Source organism: Acanthochromis polyacanthus, chromosome 12, assembly GCF_021347895.1.
Source record: "Acanthochromis polyacanthus isolate Apoly-LR-REF ecotype Palm Island chromosome 12, KAUST_Apoly_ChrSc, whole genome shotgun sequence".
Classification (NCBI taxonomy): domain Eukaryota; kingdom Metazoa; phylum Chordata; class Actinopteri; family Pomacentridae; genus Acanthochromis; species Acanthochromis polyacanthus.
The window spans coordinates 15,044,353-15,062,669 of NC_067124.1; the positions used below are offsets into that span (position 1 = coordinate 15,044,353).

Below are 18,317 nucleotides of genomic sequence, written 5' to 3' on the forward strand. Positions count from 1 at the left end.
TTTTGCAAAGCTCGATTCTGAAATCACTGTGAAAAACAAATATTTCCCATGCAGCTATGAGTACATTTCCCTCCTGTTGCTCTGCGTGATTTTAGAAAGCGAGAGGTAGCGGCACAGATTCCCTATGCTCAGCCCTTCTTTTTGTCTTTATAACTCCACGAAGATTGCGCCCTAAATCCGTCAATTCACATAACAGAGGCGCGCCAGTTCATTTCATTTCTGTGCTCCAAACTTCAGCGTGGAAACATTCAAAATACTGATCAGAATGCGCTACTACAGAGCACATTCTTTTTAGCGTTGTACCTATTCTACACACCACAGACAGAAAACATCCTCATTTAGGATCCAAACTGGGCTGCACGCTTGTTTAATTACCGTCTTACGTTACTTTAATGAGATGTAATGGGGAATGAATGTGCTGAGTTTAGGACAGAATGGAGATAATGCTCCAACCAAAACTGGAACACATGCAGGGATAAATACAACCAATGCACTGCAGCCCCAACTCATAATCCAAAATAAGCTATGTCGTCTTTCCACGGGGCAGTGGAACACAAAGCATTAGTGCACAGGGCCAATCCTTTTGATTCCAATCTTTGAGACCACAGGCTAGACTGTGCGTGGTGCATCTGGGCAGCCTGGTACGCCACATGATGCCAATCCTCTGGCTCATAACCTTGTAACCTCAAACGCAGACCAATTACAAGCGAGGCAGTGTGTGTAGTGCAGTGTGACAGAGCAGGCTTTGCTAGATAATACTGCAGAAATACGACAGGACAATTCCCCTGGCTGTTGTCCGGACCGTCTCAGCACAAACTTGATAACACAAATTCCAGCTGCCAGCGAGGATAGCTGTGGTGAGATCCAGAGACTCAGGCACTATTGAAAAGCGTTTAATGTCGATAATGTGCACCCAGCACTTGACCATTCGGCAACATTTTAGAGTACAAATGCAACAAATGCGCTCTCATCCTTTGCATAAATGAAAGTCTTTTTAGAATTTGGTGTCTGCTATATAAAGCAGATTTACAGTGATGGATTTCAGACGGCTCTTTCTTACTTCAGATTTGGGCCTGAGCCCAGTAAGTGAACCTTACTATGAGTTTGTGTGAAACGGGAGAACTGGGAGGCATTTGTCACACCGCTCAGCATGGTTTGGCTCACTTGGTCCTGACTTGGATGAGCTTAGGATGTGGGGAGCTTTTGGGGAACGGCACAGAAATAGAGGAAGTGTGGGAGCAGATCTGTTTATGGGGTCAGCATACTCCCGACAGAACCGTCTGATAGCTTCTGGAAACCCCCTCTCACCAGAACCTCCAAACGCCAGACATCTGTGTCGACCACTTCTGCAGCTTCCATGTATTACCCGGGCCTTACTGTATATGCACGTCTGCGTTTCTACCCCTGTGAGTCTATGCATGTGTTTGCAGGCAGAAATTTGTAACTTAGAGTTTCTGTCACACTTTACAACCAGCCCTGCTCCCAGTACACCGCTCACTGAAGAATTCTCAGACTTCTTTTTGGTGCAACATCAACACATTCATAGCTGTGAATTATGAATATTTTGTTCACTTAAAAACCCAATGCAACATCAATTTTTCTACATATACTAGAATCTGTACAGTAACTTTAATTTTCCATTTATGGACAAATATGGGCAATATCATTACTTTTTCATGAAGGAATCTGTGCAAAATGGTTGAATTTGGACAATCACAACTAATATTTATGTATATTTTGATTTTTTTTTCTACTGAATATATTCCTTTCATGTTTCCTCTCTGCTGGTTTAACATGAATGCACATTTTCCAACTGTGGGATTAATAAAAACTTATCTTACCCTATATGTGTATGCAAACTTGTTTGTGTATGGGTGCTCCCGTTCTGACCTGAGCTTCAGTGTGCAGCAGTGTGACCGACAGCCTCTCACAATCCCTTCGAGAGAGGGATGTGCCACTGTGTGAGCTTTCTGAGTAAAACTTACAGACCCCCAGACAAAAAGCAGGGCACGGGCCACAGCGGATCCTCGAGGGAATTCACTTCGGCACAACAGAAAATCGATATCTCACACTGAGAAAGGAAACATCAGAGTCCCCCAGGAATCTTCTATCCCCAAATGTCTACCGCCAGGTTTTTCTAGGCACCGCTGCAGCTGCAGTGTTCGGAGTGAAACCAGCCAGTATTCTTTTGGTGGGGTTTTGTTCAGATTTGTGTTTGGATCTTTCAGTTTTGTTGCACAGAAGTAGTAAGACATTCTAGGTCCCACTCTTAGAGGTTGAGCGGAATCAAGTTAGTTCTCTATAAATATTCTGAAACAAGCTACTTAATTCTTAGATGAATAAGTGGGTCATAAATGACTCGGTGAGGTTGTTTTCTTGCAATATCTTTGTAACGAAAAGTTTCTATCATTTTATATTCCAGGTATTCCTTAAAAAACATCTTTTTTTATAGTATTCCATTTAAATGTTCAAGTTACCTTTTATACTTTTAAAGAAACTATAATAATAGTATTACTAATCCAAGCTCTTTATCACTGATATCCATCTATTCATTCTCTATACACCGCTTTATCCTCACTAGGGTCGCAGGGGGGCTGGAGCCTAACTCAGCTGACTCGGGTGAAGGCAGGGGACACCCTGGACAGGTCACCAGTCTGTAGCAGGGCTACATATACAGACAAACAATCACTGTCTTCTCTACGGGAAATATAGAATAATCAATTAACCTCAGCATATTTTTGGACTGTGGGAGGAAGCCGGAGTACCCGGAGAAAACCTACGCATGCACAGAGAGAACATGCAAACTCCATGCAGAAAGAGCCCAGGCCCACCCCGGGATTTGAACCAGCAATCTTCTTGCTGCAAGGTGAAAGTGCTAACCATTAGACCACTGTGCAGCTCTCTTCTTTTTCAATTATCAAAATATTCAAAATCTGTTCTGAAGTGAAAAATAAACACATTTTAAACATGAAATTGCTCTTGTGTCTACAAAAAAAACAAAAAAACAATACAAACAACAATACAAATGATAATTTTTAACCCAAATGACAACAATGGCATGAAAACACATTTATTTCTTATACAGGTGATTTATAAGATGGAAAAGTGTAGGGTCCAAGCACTCATGCATCTAAGGGTTAAACAAAGAAACACCACAATGGTCCAGAAGATTCAACCTGAACTCCAGTGCCGATTTACACAATGTAACGTTGATCTACTGCTGTGTGGCTTTGACAAAAATCTACTTTTTCTTTTTCTTACTTTTTCATCTGCAATATAAAGACACCTTGCTGTGTATTACTTCTGCATAAATCTCTCTAGTGTGTGGACATCAAGCTGCCTTTTCCCCAAATGTTCTTGTGGCCAGTGCGAATGTTGAAGGTAGCAGGGCAGTTGTCACGTCCCTCGTGTGACAACCTCGACTAGAACAACGGAAAGTGTGTTGCCGCGGTGCAACAGCGCGATAAGATAAACAGCTGAGAGCTCCAACCCTCTCTGGCTCAGGCTCTCTACCAAACTCTCCTGCATATCCCTTTCATTTATTTATATTCCTCTCTTTAACTCTGGGTCTTTCTCTTCCTCTCTCACACAAACACACGGAAAGCCACTTCTAGAAACCTCTGCTCTCATTTTGTGACCTTCATCCAGAGCTGGCAGGGGGCCTGGGGACTGTGGTGAGCTCAACTTTCATCAGGGTTTCTCATATTGTTGTTACAGTGTGGCTTACAGCAAAAATAACACTTTGCTCCCACCACAACCTCTCGACCTGGATCTAACCCCTGAGCACAGCAAAACGTCGATGAATAAGTAATAACAAATGGGAAGACTGGGACAAAACACTAATATCCTGGCACGCATTGTGCTTTAACTCTGTAATCTGTAGCGTGGAACCTTCAGATAAAAACAGTGCTGACAATTTAAACAGTGAAGTTTTTTAAACAGTTTGCAATTGTGCTTCTAAAAGATTTATCATTATTATTATTATTAAACAACAAATAAAACCACAGAAAAAGCATGTTAATTTTTAGGTAACCACAAAAATGCAGGCAAAAATAGGCCTCAATGTCCATATCAAAAATCTGTATTTTTATTGATGACAATTCATTCCTTTATTATTGACCATAAAAATTTTCTGCAGACATTTGTCAATGTCTGAAGAAACACAAGTATAACAGGACAGTTGCTGCTTTATTTTTTTTAAACTTCTAGTTCTGTAAAAAAAAAAAATTACTGATAATATCTAGCAAAACAACCCTAAAAATACAAAAACACAAAAAAGAAAATTGCACATTATGTCTACATTAAAACTTTCTACAAATAGTAACTAGACATTAACCCCTTCTACAATGTGTGACTCTAAAATTTCCCTGTTTTCCATGAAAAATGTCATTATTTTACAGATATTTGCTGTTGATTTCACCGTTTTTTTACAGTACGTATTTCTTCTGGTACCCTGATAGTCGGTTATTTAGCCACTTTTTAGCTGAATGATTTGTCAATACTTTAATTAAGCACTTTTCTATAAAAAGTATAAACAAATCTTGACTTTTGATGAGCCAGGACAAGTGTTTGTATGGCTTTGTTGTCATTTGATTTAAAATTTGATGCATTTTTTTTGTCTATTTACATCATTTTATCATCCAGTCATTTCAGTGCCAGACACTATCATAGCACAAACTTGAAGTAATGTTTCCTGACACTATGAGAAATAGTGCCATACTCAAAACAAATAACCCTACCTAATTTAACCCCTTGACCGCATCCTGACATCCATCCATACATGTAGGTCATGGGGGTGGAGGTCCACGATGCAGCACGTATATATAATTCATAAAGGTTTGTAACACAACAAAACCTTTGGGATGAGAGAGCAACATAAGCATATCTCTGCCATTTATAACCACAACATACAGTATGACAAATCTACCTCATAGTCTAAATATACCTCTTGTTTAAGAGTGTGCAAAGCAGTACAAAAATAAATGAAGGTCAGCAGCCTTATACAAGCTCGATCGCAAGCTCGTGCATGTGAATGAGCTGTTTCAATGGGAGACCAGTGACGGACACAAACTAAGTTTCAGTGCTGTATAATGAACTACAACGGCCACATATGTGCTCTTGTGTTAATGCGCTGCTACACAAAACACACACACTTGACAATATCTTACATGTTTCGTAAAAGGAGATACACTAACAAAAAGATGGCAAACGCACACCCAAACCTGAAGCCCAGGGAGGAAACAATTACCCACAAATAAGAAAATGTGTGTGCCTGCCTGTTTTGTGCGTGGACTTGTTTGACTTGTAATGTGGTTGAGGTTAGAACACACCTTGAGAGATTAGAAGGACTCTATGTGCTCTTATTATGATGCTCCAGCTGTTTCTGCGTTCCTTTCACACCTCACTGAGCCTGAATAACAACCTCACCTCCGTGTCTGATTTACAAATCTCCTCTTTTTTTTCCTTTTCACACTTTGTTTCACATCTCTCGTGTGATGTCCCACCACTTTGTCTGTTCCTCTATCTCCACTCTCCCCTCCCTCTGCTGACTCTATTGGCTTCTGACATACTTAGCGTTCCCCTAGGCCTCACTATTGGCAACCCACTGCATCATTTCCCAGTACTTAATCTTGTCCTTTTTTATAGTTTTCCACACACTACAACAGTGGTTCTCAGTTTATTTTCTTCATGCCCCTTTTTAGAAGTCAAAAAAGGGAAAAAAATGTGAATAAATTCTACACCAACAAACAAGAAACGCCTTTTGGTATTCTCACTATGTCAAGAAAGATGACCAAAGCAGCATCCTTTTGCACTTGTTTTGCCATCATCCACTCCATTCTGTTTATACTCAGCTTTTATATAGCAGGAGCTCCACGATAATTCCCCTCGGGTGGTGTAAAAATGAGTCATCTACAGTTCCGGTACATCAGTGGAGTCTTAAAAGTTTGAAAGTCTGCAGCAAAGTTTGATGGGTCATCTAGTGGCTTTATTCCCCTGAACAGCATCTCTTAGGACACAATGACAGCATCGCAAACTGACCCTTTAGCTTTTACTGGATCTGACAAAGAACATTTCTATTGATGTTACGATAAAAGCAAAGAAGTCATGCTAATGTGCTGTAGTGTATAAGAACAGTGTCCCAGGTGAAAAGACTGATCGAATGATTGCACAGTCAAGTAATGACTTGGACCCATGACTTCAGGTCTTATCCCTGGTCTTAGCATATGTATCTTAAATTAAACTACGCCCAAGGCCTGATGACTCCTCCCACAGCTGGCCTTGTTGTGATCTCATTCTGCAGAGCTCTCCTCATGACAAATAGCAGCATTTCTCCTAATCGCCACAGAGCAGTCATCTCCTCAGACACCTGCATTCATTATCACTGCAGGCTCCAAGTCTTACAACGGAGAAAGAGGGCACAGAAAGGAGACTGAGAGTGAGGGCTGTTGAATCTCCCAGCTACCTGATAAGAGTATTTCAGGAAGTTAAACCCAGCTTGATGTTATGGACAACACTTGCGTTGTAGTTTACCTTCTTTACCGCCACTTTTAGTCCCACCTGCGCAGACTCAGGCCAGCTGTCCTGCTCGCTCTGTCTCGGCACCTGGCACTGATCTGCTGTGGCGAACAGACTTACAAACTGTCAAAGCATGATGTTGAATTACAACAGCAGCCGCCCTTAACATGCAGTAAACAAAGGATGTACAGTATCCCCTGACTAACTTTTCCTTCTATTTATACGCGACGGTAACTAAAAGTGTTGCAGCGCAGCACAAACTGAGCAGAATGACCCACATAGTAAACTGAAAAGAGGACACCTTAAGCATAAGCAGTGGCAGCAAAGTATATAAAAAGACATCAGTGTGCGCAGACAGTAGCTATCAGTGCCCCTTTTACATCCCATACACACAGAGCACAATGTGTCAGCTCCTATAGAGATCTAAACATCACAGTAATCTTTTATCCCACCATAGAACAAAATAATACATAAATAAGTTACTCTCTGAATAAAATCTGCTGCAAACATTGGAAAAAAAAATAAATTATGTGCCAGAATTATTCAGACAAACCACACTGGCTCCACTCAGCCTCAGTAACACTGTCTGACAAAAGTTAAAAACATCAATCTCACTAACACAGCTTCAATTAAAACTCAACATTATATTCCTCACATCAGTAATATTTAGTGAAAGGCTTCTGGATGAGTTTGCTCTGTACTGTTGCTATAATGTAGCAGCACTGCGGAACTTTTTTGTAATAGTATGTACAAGTTCTGAGCAGTACCTATTGTTCAGGAAATAAGTATATGCAGGTCTCAGTCATCTAATGATTCACTCTGCTAGTTCTTCTCTACTAGACTTATGACCTACAGGTGTAGTGTTGGTTTCCCGGCACAGACTGCTAATAAAATCGACGAAACAATCTCCAAAGAAAACAGCAACAGTATAATCATTCCCCTTAAAACAAGTAAGAATCCAAAAGACTGTGTTTTCTACAAATGGATAACAAGCAATAACATACTGTTATGCAAAACCGAGGTTTCTCGTTTTTTAGAGCAAACACATAAAAGGCAATTACTAAACATCAAGAAGGCAAAAACAAAAACGCAATAACCAAAACATGCAATAACCAGCTGTGCTATACAAGGTGATGAAAATAGCACCGTATAGTATTGCAAAAGTGTTTAAAAAAAAAACATAAAAAAATGCAGCATGGACATATCTTAAATATCACAACAGAGAAAACATTATGAAGAAAATAATAATGCAGATTTAAAGGAGTTTTCTTAAATATTCCTCAACCAAAGTTATTAAAACAAATTAATTTCAGTATCACACTTGATGGGATCTTGCCTCTTTACTTCTACTACTAAAAATGAAAACAGGGTTTTGGAGAGACAACACAGAGCACATTTACAGTAGAAAATACTGTACCTGACAGTCTGATCAGAGTTTTCCCAGCCTGGGCGTACTGCCAGCTGTGGTTATCCAGCACCGCCATTGTGAACCAAAAATCAGCAACGAGCCATTCCGATCAATCTGGAGCCTAAACTACACCATACAGCGGTTATCGCTCTACCAGCTCTAGCTTGGTAACTGGACCATTGTTTGTGGCGACGAGGCGACTGAACAGCAGCCGTGCCATACTGGTCAACGCCCCGCCACCCACCGAGCAGCCGAAAGCCAAAGGCACTGCCAGCTCCTTGTTGCCTTCACCAACTGGCTTTTCTTCAGTGTCCCCCCATGTCACCAACCCCTCCCCAAAACAAGATTTAGGAACAAGTGCTGCTTTGCATTAAACAGTTTCTCCCTCCCCGTGTGCCCGGTTAGCTACTCACAGGGAAAAAAAGTTAAGCCAGCCAAACAGTTGTCGCTGGTGGATTTGCGGGTGAAATAGGCTTTAATAATGATTGGTTGTAATCTTCTCTCTGACTAATACTCTGTTGGTCACTGTGAGCTTCCACACTGGGCCAACTACGGATCCTTAATGTAAATAATGCATTTCTTACCATTTTTGAGGTGCATTTACACACTTTCTGAGACTATGAATGTCTGAATGTCATCTGGAACAGCATTTTTAAAGCAATTTAAAAGTAGCGGGTCTGGTGCAAACCTAGTATCAAACAACCCATTGACTAAAGCAGGAATACACTAATAATCACTCCTTTCATCCACAATCATGTGAAAAGCTTTCTTGACGTCATTAAATGCCAAAACAGCGTCTTCATCTGTGCACAAATTTACTGAGACTAAATTATCTAAGCATTTCCCCACTTTGAGCCCAAACTGGATTGAGATACTCGTGCACATCCATCCAGAGAGAAGCTTGACTGGGAGCCAACATCTTTTCAGTGCGGAAACCAAATAAAGAGCTCATTCACTGTTTAAACTAAGTGAAAAATTAAGCTCCTTTGTTGTCTCTAAAGGAAAAAGAAGTCAAGGGGGATTACCATTATTTTTTACTTATTATGAAGAAAACTCTGGTTTACATGATATACAGCTCAAAAACAAGTCATGATCAAGCAAATAAAACTGTGATTAGCATGTATCAGTATTCAAGTTACAGAGACAACTTTATCTTGATGCAACAGATAGACTGTAATGCAGCATGTGCAGACATTTTTTTTCTGACACAAATCCATAAAAATATCTAAATGTTTACATCATTAGTATTCCTCTGCAGAACTTTCTGGGACCACCTACCGACTCTGTTAGCTGTCTGGTTTGGTTCAGCAGTCAGCCGACCTTTCCTGTCCCTGAGAAAGCCCATGTAGTGGAAAAAATGGTCAAACCAGCCATGTTCAGTGTCACGGCAGCTCGCAGGAGCTTCAAAAAGAAATTAAGTCCCCTGAGGTCTGGAGTATGTTCTCTGGGTTTTACAAAGTGAATCAAATTATTAAGTAATATATTCAAGCGCACAGAAGATGACAGCGAACTGTGCCTCAGTGATGGTCTTCATGGACTCTCAGTGCGGGAGAGTTGACAACCTCTTGTCTCTGAGGGCTGAAAGTAAAGTCGATCCGGCTGCATGTGTATGCAACAGGGCGCATATCTGACTGATCCTGTTGGAATAAATAACTGAGAGGGATTGTCACCTCTCAGAAAGAGAGACGGGCAGCGAGAGAGTCAGCTGATGATGAGTGTGTCAGAGGTCAGGTCTTTGGAGTTTGGAGTAGATGCAGATGTGCAGCATAACATCTGTGGTATAATAAACTCTATAGACACAGATTGTGTCACCATGCTCCAGAAATGTGATTTAAAAAAAAAAGAAAAATAGTTGTGTTGTGCCAAAATGTGCATGGGTAAATCTGTACACAAATTACCTTCCGCACTTTAATTCATTAACCCTCTGAAGCCCAAAACCTGTCAGCAGGATTGAAAAGCATGCTATAGTTTTATTTTTCAAAACTACACCACTCATCAGATTTAGAAATTGTAAAAGCAGAAACAAAATAGTCTCATTTTGTGCTTTTCTGCTGGAAAACTTGACCAAAGCTAAACTTAAAAGTATGATTTTCAACAAAACCACTTCATTCAACATATCTCATTTAAAAAAAATATCCAAAATAAAATCATTTGAGCTATGTAGATTAAAAAAATCTGTACTTCTCAGTATAATCATTGACTCAGTAGTAACCAATAGTCATGCAACAAGAATTCTGGGATTGTCATTAAACACATTCAAAATGTAAGTAGAAAATTATCAATAACATCTGGACAGCTTTTTTTTCCAGTACTGGTAACACCTGTAGACACTTTAACAGTTGTACATGTTACAGGAGAAAAAACATCTAGGAACTGCTTGATATTAGAGAGTTAATGGAAATGTATTCACCAAGAGAACTGTAACTTTTCACTTTCACACGTTGTCTTTCTGTAGCCTTCTGACTGCATTTCTGTGACCTCCAAACACTGTCTCCATCTTACATGTTACTGTGCTGCTGTAGCAGAGAAAGACTGGGGGAGAAAAGGAGTAGAAAGACCACAAGAGAAGCAGTGACTGTGAGGAGGACTGCGACTACAAAAGAGGAAGAAAAGTCCTTTTCAGCGCTGAGCGACCATGTGCATCTGTCTGCTTACAAGCCCGCAACAGTATACAGTACAAACTCACTGGGCAGCCAGCTGAGCGGCATCAACACATCAATGAAGTAGAGAGGAGGACGCTTTGTACGGCTCGGGGAACGCCATTCATCAGCTTCCTCTAACCAAACCACCCGATTGTCCTGCTGCACAACAAAACCAAGCCAATAAACCACAGCGCACCAAATAACACTTGACAAGGGTGCAGAGGGAGAGAGGAGACCGAGAGCCTCGGTGGGCCACCATGCTACTAAATACCTCTGAAGAAAAGGAGGACAGAAAGAGGAAGGAGAGAAAGAAAATAATGCTGAGATCATGTCAGCTGTCCTTCATTCATGACAGACAGCCGTGGTCCCATCCACTTAGTTTGAGAAGCAGATTCCGTTTTGCACATAAAGACAGTAAAGTGACGGCTAACATAATCATAGAAAGTCTTTATGTGTCTGAGGTGAAAAAGAAGATGTTCTACATGCTAATGGAAACCAGTTTTTCAAATAAATATTGGCATCGGGTCATATCCTGGCTGTTAAAATGGTGGCTGATATAAATACAGCATATACATGTGACTCATGCCTGTATATGTGAATAGCAGGAATGAAATGCAGTGATCTTTTATCTGTTATTGGTGCTCAATTAAAAAGCAATCCTGTCACGGAAATAGTTTTTGTCCACACATAGTTTTTGAAACTTAGAGTGATTATTTCACTTAAATGTCGTTCAACGTTTGAAGGTATTACTAGAAACTTATTGAAACAAATGCATCCTGCTGGGTTTTTGCTGAACATTGCACATCAAAAGAGTAAGTAACACTGCATACACACAGTGCCCAATGAGTGCATTCTTTCACAGGATGCAACATAAAGGCCCCCCCCCCCAGCCCTCCGTTTCACACTAGAGCTATCAGGTCAGCCTAACCATGACCTCAGCTGACGGCAGCACGAGCAGAGCGACAGCTGAGCTCTGATAACCCGCTTAATTACTCCTACAAACGTCAGGGACAGAACTAACAAGCAGCACGTGATTACCCTTAAAAAGCTGTCATTAACACATGCGATGTGATGAAGCCGGAGTCTGCACCTGAAACACTTAAGTGAGATTTGGTAGCAAACAAGAAGCTTTACGAAACATTCAGCGGTAAATAAACAGAGGAATAGAAGAGACGCTTAAAATAATCCAGCAGTGACTTAGTGTCTGTCTTTCCTCAGCCAGCTTCTGTTTGGAATAAAATAAAGAAAAATCCAACAAAACCTGAAATAAACAGTGTGAGGAAAAGAAAAAAAAAAAACTCATTCAGCGCTGCAAAAACGCTGCTGAGCGACCTCGCCAAATGGTGATTCCTTTTTTTATAAACAGTACCTGTAATGAATCTCTCGAACGCAGTGTTGAATGATAAACAGAGAATCAAGTTCTGTGGTTTCGGTCTCAACAAATCCAACAAACAGACCAAAACTATCACAACTGAATCCAGCTCTTTTAGTGCGACAGTGTGTGTGTGTGTCTTTGTGTGCACCTGCAGGGCTGCCAGCTTGCTGAGAGCAGAATAGTTCCTGTTTACAAGCTCAGCAGTCAAAGTGTATTCCCAGAGGAAGACACACAAAGACACATCTGCACAAACCTTGACTAGTTCTGGAGCCGACGTTATTGTTTTGTAACGTATGTCTCCGTATGTATCCAGAGAGAGCTTGTGTGGATTGTTTCTGGGCTGCTTGTGTACATATGCATGACTTTCTCTCTGTAATCATCCACCGTCCATCACATCCTCATCCATGTGCATTTATTTATTTCCCTACCCTGCCTTCTCTACTCCTAAACTCTCCTCTCCAGCCTTTTCCAGTCCTGCCCTCCTCTCCTCATCTCACCTCTCTGCCAGCCTCCCTGCCACTCTGCTGTTTTATGAATAGATTTTCACTAGACTTGTCCTCAACAAAGACCAATGTCCTGTTGATTACACACAGCAGACAGGGAACTACAGGCCGTGGCTCCATAGCCTGTCTCCATGCCAGGAGGCGGCGAGTGGCTCCCATGGCTATCCACTGTTATTACAGCCCTGAAAACAACTGCCTTAAAAAAACAGGGAGCCACGGGACTATCTGATTGAATATCTGACTTACATGCATGGATACCCTCATGCATTTGTGCACAAATACCCCAACAAAGCAGGCTAAGAAGAGCAGGAAGGCTACACTGGAAAAAATGCTCCTCTCAAAGCAAGAAAAAAAATTATTTCAAAGAAGGTTTACCTTGAAATACGTGAAATAAATCTGCCAATAGCAAAAGTGAAAATGGCTTGATAAGATTTCTTGAAATAAGATAGAATATTTAGAATACTGAGATCTTAAAAGTAGCTGGGAAAACATATTTTAAGCTGTATTTGACCAGGATTGTCAAGCTTAGGTGTCTCAACCCTCCTGTAGTCCTCATTTACGGCACCTAAAATATTGTTTTCTTGTCTGAAAAAAATCCAAAACTTCAGCAAAAAAATTCCCCACATTTATAAAAAAAAAATTACAAATTTTTTAGAAAGAAATTCCTTGAAAGTTTCAATTAAAAATTGTATTTTTTTAAATCCCCAAATTTGGCAAGAAATCAAAATTTAAAAAATGAAAATTGTAAATATTTTCAAAAAATGAAAAAAAATCTCCCCCAAAAAATCTTAAAAATATCTAAAGTGATTCCATATTTATCAGCAAAACTTGTAAAACTTTCTTTCAGAGCATTCAGAAAAAAGTCAACCAAAATCCAGCGAAACTTGCTGGATTTTTTTCTGAATGTTCTTAAAGAATTTTTTTAACATTTCTTTTTTTTTTTCCTTCAAAAATGTTCAAAAGTTTCCCTCCCAAAAATTTGAAAATGTGGAAGTTTTCACTGTGAAAATTATTTTTTTCCCACATTTTCAAACTTAAAACTTGTCAATTTGACCCACAGGATGACACAAGCATTAAAACAAGATAATTTCAAGATTGTTTGACTTAACAAGATATTTAAGATGTTTTGTCTTAAAACAAGTCCCTCCATCTTGCTGAAATGCCACTTGTTAATTGAATTTATCTTAAATCAAATGGGATGAGACATTTTGACTAAAAATAAGACAAATAGACTTTGACGTGTTTGCTGTGCAGCTTTGGGGGGAAACGGCTAATGTAAAACACTCATGTGCATGAACTCAAAAATGATATTTTGCTGTGCCAAAATAACAACATAAAGAAGTAAATAAGCCGCGTGTGCTGGTGGGAGTATGTTTGGAGCTTGCCAGTTGATTTACAACAGTGTTTTTGCAGAGGGAAATTTTTCACACCAATTTAGACAGTTGAGCAGTTCCAAATCTAATCTCATCTAGTTATTTTCATATTTTCTTCAGGCTCCTGAGTGTCTCAGTTTCTAACCGTCCTCCAAGAGCAAAGGGGGAGCTAAGAGACACAGGAAAACAGATAGAGGTGAGAAAAGCAGAGACAGACACAGAGAAAACGCGAGAAACAAACATTGCTTCAGAGTAGTTTGTGTCTGCTCTCAATTTGCTCTCTTCAAGTCATTTAATTGTGGGTCTTTTATGACTCTGGGGCCTCAAATCTATGCAAACAACTAAGGACCCACATCTGAATCTGGGCTCCACCCTGACTGCATATAGATAGGATGCCATGCATGCTATATAATTTGCTTTTATCTGCAGGATTTCTTTTTGAAACGCTATTAAATGTGACATAAATATCTTAAAACGCAAACAACAAATAAAATGGCATACAGATAACGCCGAGAATTACAATACTCCTCTACTGTGTGAAAAAACAAACAGAGTAAGAGAAGAACCTCCAATACTACATTCATTGCACTCTTTGTCTCACACAGTAGGGGTCACTGCATACACTCATCAGTAAAACAGCCATTTAAGGCCAGATAGAACCATTCTCTGTATAAAATAAAATATGCAGCATATATAATCTATATTTAATAGACTGAGATTCCAGCAAAAACATCCAACTAAATCACGCTCTTAGCCGACGTCTTTTCAAAGTCGTCCAAATGGAAAATATCAATGGTTGAAGTGATGAGGCAGAACTAAGAACAGGGCCGCCTAAAGCAAAAAGTTTCGGTGGCCAAGTTGGTCAATCTTTATTTCCATGTTTACTTTCTATATTCTGGGTGTCTTTTATTGTGTTTTCTTCTCCTTTTCTAAACTCGATGCCTTTTGTATCCAAATGCCTCAATGTATGCAAACTCATAAAATGTTGGTCACACAAATCTATGTTTTAAAGTTTTTCAAATCACCACCTTGCAGTACATAAAACTAACAATTTAGAAGCATTGCAGGAATAAACAGCGAGGAGCTGCAATTTCTGACGTTTCCGGATTAACTTTAGCATTCAGCTGCAGGGGCTGCTTCTTGGACATCACTCAAAAAACCACATTTTTATTTAAAAGTGAAAAATGGGTTTTTCATTCATAAATTAAATCCCATCAGGCTCAGCAAATCAACTTGAGAACACTGACATCTTATTATTCTGCCACATTTTATTTGTATCAGCAGCCGTGTCAGTTGAGAGGGAAAATATAAGGGGATGCATCATTATGTTCTGTGGCTTTTTGCTTTAGGAATCAGACAGTTAAATGTACAACTACCACAACACAAGTCTTCATTCTAAACGATAAAGATGAAAAGCATCTAAAAGGAATGAAACATCACCATCATTCTTGATCCTCATTTTTCCATCATCCAGCTGCAGATGAATCCATATTGACGAGCTGCTTGAATATTAAATGCTTACAGGTCACTGAGCTTTTTCTCATGGCCAATAGGTTCATGTCTCACTGTCCATTCAGGGTTGTCAGTGGGAAGGACAATGACATTTGGCTACATACTGTGCAGGCTTTGATGGTAATGTAATTCAATCTTACCTAGCTACTTTAGTGTAAGTGAGTCATTTCACAGACTTTAGGACTGTTCTGTATTTGGACATAGGCGAGCTTCACTGCAGTGTTACCCAATAAATTCTCTGCAGCACAACTCAAGACTCCATCTGGATCATCAAAGGTATAGATCTTCCCTCTGTGATCTGTGGCTCTGGCGGGGGTCAGGAACCCAGCAACATATGTCAATTATTTGTCTTTTATGTTGACAACTGCTGGCAATATGGTGCAGTCCAACCCATCCATAGATCCTCCGTATAGCTCTCTGGCGGTTACACCCCCTTCCATGTGAACACAAACCTTTGCAAGAGAAGTGAGACCACATGACTCACGAGCATTCGTTAGTTAGCTTGCAGACCAAAAATAGATCGTTGTGATGCTGTGGAGAAGTATAGACCAGAGTGTAGAGGACGCTAAATGTGATATCGAAGTGATGAATGCACTTTAACTGGGCACCAACTATAAGCCTTTTAAACAGACTTAAAATATAATCTACAACGTCACAAATTCAAGCTGCTGAGTTGTGGCTCTTTGCTCACCTACTACTTCTAAATAATTCAATCTAACCTTGTACAATCGCATCATACTTACAGGGTCCTGCAGACAGGATCTGGATGGACATGTCTTCAGCTTGTCTCCTGTCCTTCTGCACTCAAACCAGTCAACTGACCAATAAAGCAAGCAGCATGACAGCACAGGAGGGAATCCATCCACAAGAGCTTCCACAGGATGAAAGATGGAGTAAACTTCCCTTTTAAGAAAAATGCTTGCAGCTTTCCAAGAATCACAGCTTTAGCTCCCCGTGTTTCTCTCCATTATCGCCACAGCTTCACATAAGCGCCTTCATTGGACGTCACCTTTTATCAACAGCAGTCATCCTCTTACACTATCTGCACTGCAACATCACCCCCTCTGGGTATAAATCAATCAAAATCTTAAGAAACAAAAGGCAAAACTGTTAGTTCCACTCCACGTGCGTACATTTCTAAACTGGACTGTGGCATCACTGCAAACGTCCAAATGCCACATTGCTGCTATGAATCAAGCATACAGTTTTCAAGCATGAAAATGATCTAAGTCGATGTCTGCACAGATACGACCTATCAAGAAGTCCAACATCAGGCCCCATTGCTCGTTTGAATGAATGAATGAAAAGCGTTTAGATGCTTGGCATAAATTAGCACTGCTCCTGCAGCCGCACAGCCATCAAAAACTGCAAATACATCCGCTGTGGAGGATGGAGCGGCGTTATGGTGATATCCCCCCCCTTGTCCCCGAGCAGCCAAGCATCCTTTATATCCCTCGAGTCAAGGAGCGACCAGCGAGCACACACACACACCACATCCCCCGTCCCACCCTTCGCGTTCAGCCCCTCCCTCGCTGGCCATCTGCGGCAGTCGATTGGCCGGCGTACGGGGGAGAGGCCGACGGCGATTGGAGGGGTGAGAGAGCGGAACCTTGCTTTCCTATGCATCAGTGCTCTCCAGGAAAAGACCAGGGTCTGAGAGACAGAGGACAAAGATGATGATGATTGTGATGTGGGAAATGGGACTGATATGAGGCGGTGGGGGGCTGGGCGGCTGGCAATGAGCTCCGTTACGCCGCTTACCTATATTTGCTCAAAATGCTGTCTGTATAACATCTGTAAGAGTTTATGACTACATCATCTAAATAAGACAGAGAAGACTCAGATGAAAAGAGTGACTGTGATGTGAACAGTGCAGAGGAACTCGGTGACTTGACTTCAGGGAACATGCAGCTTAAAACAGATGGAGCCTATTAGCAGACAGCATGGTGGTGTATTTATGTATTTAATGTGTGTGTGGAGCGTGCGGGGAGCCGCTATGCATGATAATAAGGAAAGTCATTATCGTTGAATCTTATCAATGACTTAATGCTTGTGCTGATATTGCAGCTGAAGGTGTGTGAGTGTGTGTATAATGTGTGTATCATTTTGCGCCGCAAGCATTATTCCAATTCACGTGTCTCAAACATTTCTCTCATGCACAAAAACACACACATTGCATAAGCGTTTTTGATGAGTAGCACAACATTACAAGCAGTGATGGTGAAAGAGCAGCGTGTCATAAACAGAAAAGAGTCACATGAAATCCCTCACAGCAACCAATCCAAGTCTATGAGGTAATTGGCGACACAAAAAATGAATGGCAAGATGCTGCAATTTCATATTTATTTTATTAGTTTGTTTTCATATAACAATCTGTTGCCACTTTGATGCCTTTGAATGATGGTATGAAATGATATTTCTTCCATGCGAGTGCTTTCTTTTTGCAGTTATCAATACTACGGTGGACATTGAACTTCATCCCCAGCCTACTGAAATTGTAAGAAAACCCATTTCACATCATCTGTTTAATTTCAATGAGAATACTTCAATTGCACAGCTTTTATTCAGTAATTAAGAACTCCAATAAAGCAGTCCTAATCTTTTCATATGCAGTAAACTAGAAATTTAAAGCTGTGCTTAACGATCATTATTCTGTCATATAAAACACTCTTTCAGCAACGTGCATGTTTTAGATAAGTACGTGAATACACTTTATTAATGAGCTAACCAATGCCTAGTTTGGAAACAGAAAACTTTTCCAGCAGTCCTTTCTGAAGTTGATTGTCTTATCATTTGCTGCTACAGCCAAACAGATATGATTATGTTGATGTGCCTTGACAAGAGGATGCAAGCTGTGCTCTTTTTAAACCAACACAGCCAGTGTTCTACAGCATGATCCAATTAGGGTCGTCTGCACACACACGGCAAACGGTCGGGAGGTACACATCCACATGCACATTGGAATGAGCTGCACACACAAAGGTGCAC

The 18,317-nt window shown here is 40.5% G+C and overlaps 1 protein-coding gene across 4 annotated transcripts in view; it reads right to left on the reverse strand.

Annotated features, from left to right (window-relative positions):
• Window positions 1–18,317, reverse strand: part of triob (trio Rho guanine nucleotide exchange factor b) — a 111,344-nt gene that overhangs the window by 76,922 nt on the left and 16,105 nt on the right. The window contains exon 1 of one of the 4 annotated variants that reach the window (XM_051956992.1): window positions 16,073–16,118. The exons of 2 other annotated variants lie outside the window; for them this stretch is intronic. In XM_051956992.1, coding sequence (XP_051812952.1) covers window positions 16,073–16,103 — 31 coding nt within the window. In that variant the 5' untranslated portion in view covers window positions 16,104–16,118. Of the gene's footprint in view, window positions 1–7,933; window positions 8,089–16,072; window positions 16,119–18,317 lie in introns of those variants that run through there. One more of the 4 variants, XM_022216733.2, reaches the window with a different exon arrangement.